The following is a 6,498-nucleotide window of genomic DNA, read 5'->3' on the forward strand; positions in this document are numbered from 1 at the left end:
TTGGGCCGCGCCCGCCCCCAACAAGCCCCGCACTGATTGGCCGCTTCCTCCTCCGCGTCCCCCTCCTCTCCCCCGCCCCCCGCCGCCCCGGTGCCGCCGCCGCCGCTCCGTGTGCGGGACGTGCCTCGTTGCACCGCCGCGGGAGCGCCCCCAGCAGCGGAGGGCTGGGCGGCGGCCGTGCCGCGTCCGCCAAGGCAGCGGAACGGAAACGTCCCGGAACCCTCGTGGCTGGATGCGCTTCCTGTAGCGGTCGGTCCTCGCGTCGGCTTCCGTTTCCGGGTGGCGGCCGCGTCCTGAGGAGGGTCAGGGAGCGGGCAGGTACGGGCCCGGGGACGGGACGGGACGGGACGGGAAGCGGGCCGGGCCCCCGAGCCGCTGCCCGCCGGACGGCCTGCGCGCGGGCTGGGCGCGGCGGGCCGAGGCGTCTGCTGCCCCGGAGCCGCAGCGGCTTCGCGCAGCCGCCGCTCGCCGTTCTCCGGACACCCGCCCGGGGGGCCTGGGCTTCCGCGGCAGGGGCGCGGGTGATCCGGGGGGAGCTCTCCGGCCATTCGAGCCCTTGTTCGGGTTTCCTCCGCAAGAGAATCCCCCTGGCGTGCCTCCCCATCGCGGGGGTTCAGGAATTGCAGGCGTTGCGCTGTGTCCTTGGCACCGTTGTGTCAGTTCTTCCTAAAATTAAGGACGTTAAATGGAGCACGAGTGTGATGGAGACTGAGGGACCTGGGGGCTCAGCTGGAGAACAGGAGCTGAGGGGAGACCTTCTGATCTCTGAACTGCCTGAAAGGAGCTTGGAGCCAGGGGGGTCGGGCTCTGCTCCCCAGGAACAAGCGCCAGGAGCAGAGGAAACGGCCTCAAGTTGCCCAGGGGAGGTTGAGGTTGTATGTGGGGACAATTTCTTCCCCAAAGGGCTGTGGGGCATTGGAACAGGCTGCCCAGGGCAGTGCTGGAGTCACCAGCCCTGGGGGGGGGTTAAAAGGCACTTAGATGAGGTTCTCATGGACATGGGGCAGTGCCGGGGGTGGGTTATGGTTGGACTTGAGCTTGACGGGCTTTTCCAACCAAAATGATTCAATTATTCTAAATCTATTCTTCGTGACCAGATATGTGTTAAAATGGGAAATCCCGACTCAGAGAAGTCTCAGGTGCTTTGTGAAAATAGAGGTTTCAAAGCCATTGATGTCTTATTGTAGTCCATTTTCTCAGTGAAAACGTTCACCTTCCCATCTGTCCTGATCGCTGTTTTTAATGACAACCTCAGGATTTTCATAGTTCTCTCCACGGTGTATCTAAATAACACGCGTATTTCCCAGTCTTGTGAAATGACTAGTAAGGTGCGTCTCCTTGTCCATCTGACCTGCACCTGTCTATCACCTCAGTTATGTTTGACCAAATTAGAGGCAACTTAAAAGGAGCTGAGGAGCCAAGTCTTCGTTTTTCTCGTATTTCCTCCAGAGCTCAGTGATCACAGCTCGTCCTTACCTAAATTAGAGATTCCCAAACTGGACTCGAGCTTTTTTATACACTCTGGAAAACCTGCAAGTTGGTGGGCCCTGCTATTGCTAAAGTGCACTTACAGACACTGGCACAGAAAATTTACGTAGCTGCTTTGTGAATGTGCGGCCAGTGACTCACAACACAGCAGCACTTCAGTCTGCACAGTTCGCCTTACTGTGCTTAATCACCAGCTTCTGAAATGCAGCATAAAGTCTCTTCGTTCTACAGCATACAAATGCTTTATGTGCGGTGTTATGTGCTTTTGGAATATTTCTCGTAACCTCCCTGTTTTTCCTGTATTATTGTTCTTTTCAAGTGTGTAAAAATACTCATAGTCTCTGAGCAATAAAAAACCCTCTATCGTTGTAGGTATGGGGCACGGAAGTGAACATGGCCATGGTCATGGCAAAATGGAGCTCCCCGACTACCGGCAGTGGAAGATAGAGGGCACTCCGCTGGAGCAGGTCCAGGAGAGGCTGGCTAAGAGGGGCCTGAGGGATCCGTGGGCTCGGTGAGTCCGAGTGTCCCCAAAATAATCTTGATGTGTCATCTTGCAACATCAACTGAACCTTGTCATTGCAGATTATTCTGTCTGTAGTAAAAAGAGTTAAAACGCATCTCAGATATATGAGTCAGAGTTTCAGTTAAGTTTTACCTGTTACCTTGTCCCACTCTACAATAAATACCTCCTCTTTTTTTTAGCTGGAGTGATTCTGGATCATTTAGGCAGGTGTTAAAACAGGGCTTAACGTATTTCTCCCACATCAGGAATTATGTCGTACTTTGCTCAAGTACACTTTAATCTTGGGGAATACGAATCCTAAACGTTTTCTGCTGTGTCGTCTGGTTCTTCTGGAAGCGAAAAGCTGCATGAGCCAACTATTTCAGGAGCCTTCACTTGAAGTCACTAGGAGAAAAATGCACGAGCAAATAAGTAATCTGTTAAAAAGTTGTACACGCTGTAATCTCTGGAGGGGTTTGCGATTGATGGCACTTCCTTTGAAACAGTCTAAGGCTGTAAGCACCAGGTAAAACATAATTTTGATTGCGATACGAGTGTTTAGGATTATCAGTTGCCAATGAACTTTGCAGGCCTGTGTCATATTCCTGTTGCCTTTGTTTCTGTGGAGTGCAAGCACTGTTCACTCTGGTTTTTCCTTTGCTTCGGACAAAATTGTTTTCAGCAAGCAATAAGTTTATTCCCATAAAGAACCAGACAGTTTAATATCATAAATTTAGTGTAAATTAAACCAACTTTCAGTGCATACACTTCCAAGTTCAGGAAGGGCTACATTCCTAGAAGAAAAATGAAACCAAAAGATACTCTCCAAGCCAATACACCTTCATCCTGAATCACAGAAACCATCTGCACAACGTGATTATCAATGGACGGAAATACTTGACCCCTTGTTTAAAAAAACTTCTATCTTCTCTGGAAATGGTGGTTTTGTTGCAAATGGGGTTTTTTCCCCTTTTCTGAAGGACTTTGACTCCTCAGAAGAGACAAACTGGGTCCATTTCTCTAGGTTACACTGGTGGTGCTGCACATAAATACTTGTAGTCAGTTACAGCAGTGTTTCAATAATAATATAGGTTGAAAACAGTAAGGCAAAGCAGGGTGAGGTTTGTCAATATTCTGTAGCTTTTTAGCTAAACACAATCTTCTCAGATTTTTTTTTAAATGAGTTTCAGTAGCTTTTTCTGACCCCAATATAGTTAAGTGTTATATTGTAAAACATAAGGTGCCTCCACACTAGGATGAGTTTCCCATAGCTGGAGAAACATTCCCTTTTAAGATGTTAACTGTGCTGGATACTGTCACACTGTCCAGCCTTCCTGGTTACTGCAGCCCAGGCATGTGCTCCTGGCTTCTGATTTGGTTTGAAACAGAGCAAAACCAGAAGACAATAATTACATCAGTTTGGGGAGGCAATTCTGTTACTAGAATTAAGTCGTTTGCTGGCATTGCATGTATCTCAAATTATATGCATAGAGTTAACAAACTTGTGGCAACACCTGTTACTTAAACGATAGAAATGTGACAGTCTGAGTGAATATCTAGTTGAAATACCTTCGTATTTTTTTCTGAACAAAGATATTCCTAGTAATGTTTAGTACAGTGGCTCCACTGATCTTGTTTTATTCTTTTGGTTTCATTTTTCTTGTAGGAACGAAGCCTGGAGATACATGGGTGGCTTTGCAAAACCTGTCACCTTGGCAGAAGTCTTTACCAGGGGACTCAAGTGGGGATCTGTAGCATTTGTCATAGCTCTTGGCATTGAATACACACTGTTTCCTCCGAAGAACGGAGGCCATCACTGAAGATCAAATACAACAAGTTAATACTTACTGATTACTACTCTGAAATAAACGTAAGCCTGCTGATCACTCTGTACTTAAAATGTGCATATTAAAGGCCACCACAGGCAAAACCATGTTTGTTTGCTTTTATTATATTTTTGTGGAAGGATCAGAAAATATAGCCAGCATGATTTACTTGATTTCAACACAGGGGAAAAAAAGACAACACACATAGGCTCTTGGGCTTGCTGTACCATCCTTTCAAGAACTGGGGAAGCTATTAACCCAGGTCTTTCAAGCCCTGCCAACGTTCTGTTAAATTAAATTCAGAAAGTGTGTTGCTTTTATGAGAAAAATTGTACTGTATTAATTACAGGTTTAACAATGAGTATTTGCTAGTAAGTGGTAATGCATGATTTGTCATTTCTTAAAAGTATTTGTCACCATTCACTCTTATGTCTCTAAAGAAGAAAGAAATATGACCTTAAAGCTTTAAAAAGTAACCAAAGTATATGAAAACACCAAAGCTTATACTTAATCGTATTGAACAGTTAATTTGGCAGACGCTATGCACCAAAATCTGCAGTGTAATATCCAGAAATTCAAAATTACATTGCTGCCACATTTACTAAGCAAAGTAGAATACAGCAAACAGTTCCCTTAAAAATCAAGAACTTTATTTACACTAGCTGAAGAGGCATTATTTTCAAGCACTAGCAGATGAACACAGATTTAAAAGTTACTGTAATCATTTTCAGCATACATAATCTTGGTATGTTATTTATTTAGAGCAAAAAATGTAAAATACATAAAATGCAGTTTGGCTGCTCTCTAAACTAATAAATTTCTTGATAATTTTGAAAACAGATAATTTTGTTTATCACTTTATTGTATATGAAGGAAGTTGACACAATCAAAATCTTACCTCCTCTGATTTCAGCCATAGCTTCCAGAAAACTTACATACAAGCAAGTAGTCGCAATTTACATTTCCACAGATGCAGAATTAAAAATGTAAAAATTAAACTCATACGTAAGTGCTGTCTCATATAGGGAAGATCATAAGAATCAGCCTTATCAACATTCTACATAAGCAAATATATTGGACATATTTACTGTTAGACTAGACTAGTTTAGGTAAAATTTATATATTTCTTAATTAAGGTGGTATCATTCAATGGTTTAACAGCCAGATGGCAGCCATGGCCCTAAACAACAAGTTATATTGACTATATTTTGCCAGTATTGTGGAATATAAAAATGTCTCGTTATTATGCATACAATACTCAGGGTATTACAACACTAATCCTGCCTGCGGCTGGAGTATTTGCTGTGCATTAAAATACCAGAACTGAACCTGTGTCTGCTGTAACCATGGCAATGGCTGGCCTTGCATCCCAACAGCCTTTCTGCCAGCACAGGTGTTTCACAGGGCAATTAGATCTTTGCCAGATCAGCATTTATTAGATGGACTTTTTACATCAATGCAAGTGTATTTTCCACAAGCAGCTAACTGAAGTTACAAGTGTTTGCTTCAAGGAGTTTTACAAGGAACACACTCAGCATCTACACTTGTCTTCCTATTAAGTTTGCCAATTTCATCATGGGTATCAAAACAATCAGGGATTCATCCAAACTGTTTTAAAAGTGCGACAGGGAACTGATTTTACAGATGCTCTATACGTTCTCTATCCTCAGTTGTAGGCCAAGTAGAAATCTGAAAATTAGATAATCCTTTTACCATTGTTCCAATGGAGAAGAAAAACCCATGAAAATAGTCTGTTCCCCTAGTGACTTAGTCTTTTTTTTAATAAAAATAATAATGATTAAAGCAACATCAACACATAACAAATGAAACTAGTTACACTTTTTATATATACAGATGGAATGCACTCACTCTGAACATACCAAGTCTGATTTTGAAATATACAGCACAAAAGACAAGTTCATAGCATTTAGAAGGCACAAATCCTTCAAGATTTTTTTGTTTGACATAACTAGGAGAATCTAAAAAATGAAACATATCAAACCTGTTAGGAAAGCATAGAGAGACGTATGTCCAATCCAGAGGCTTATATCCAACACACTCTAAATTGAAACATACAGGACTATCTCTTTACAATCACATCTAATCTTACTGGTACGCTCTGTGTTCTACACCTATACTGATGTACAGTTCCCATTCTACACATATACTGATGTAGAGTTCCTAACCACATAAGAACCTATCCGTGGACAAAACATAGTATTTCAACTTAAAAACAGGGGAGAGAATGAAAGAAACTTGCATACAGCTCATAAATGTGCAAACTGCCCAGTAAGCGTATGAAAACTACGTTAATTAAGAGAAAAGCGGAGTGAGCAAACAGAAAAGTAGATCAGTTGCTTAAGTAATGGCTGCGTTGTCAAATCATTCATTCAATCATTAAAAAAAAAATCTTCCTTCATACGCCTGCAGCCATACTATCTCATTAAACCTCTTCTATTAATTAGCCTGTACAAGTCTTTACGTGTTTGTGTGGAATAGATCCATGGAGAAAGCGTGCCCAGACCCACAGCAGGCAGCTGGTTTCCCTCTACCTCAGCACCAACGCAATGCCATGTGTTAGCAACAGGGACACTGTGACAACCTTAAACAGGTATTAGAGCGAGAGCCTGGCCATACAACTGCAGCAAGAAATTATCGTGGGTGATCTCTTCCTGCCCC

At 43.4% G+C, this 6,498-nt stretch overlaps 1 protein-coding gene across 2 annotated transcripts; it reads left to right on the plus strand.

Moving 5' to 3' along the window:
* Window positions 1–91: 91 nt before the first annotated feature.
* Window positions 92–3,926, plus strand: NDUFB3 (NADH:ubiquinone oxidoreductase subunit B3). Of its 2 annotated transcripts, none has more exons than XM_080347039.1 (3): window positions 92–318; window positions 1,861–2,002; window positions 3,660–3,926. In XM_080347039.1, the coding sequence occupies exons 2-3, from the start codon at window positions 1,863–1,865 to the stop codon at window positions 3,811–3,813; spliced, it is 294 nt and encodes a 97-aa protein (XP_080203165.1). In that variant the 5' UTR covers window positions 92–318; window positions 1,861–1,862; the 3' UTR covers window positions 3,814–3,926. The 2 variants fall into 2 exon arrangements, with proteins under 2 accessions (XP_080203165.1, XP_080203166.1); XM_080347040.1 differs by lacking the exon at window positions 92–318 and adding an exon at window positions 795–872.
* Window positions 3,927–6,498: the final 2,572 nt, after the last annotated feature.

This window comes from Nesoenas mayeri, assembly GCF_963082525.1.
Source record: "Nesoenas mayeri genome assembly, chromosome: 6".
In the NCBI taxonomy this organism is placed as follows: Eukaryota; Metazoa; Chordata; class Aves; order Columbiformes; family Columbidae; genus Nesoenas; species Nesoenas mayeri.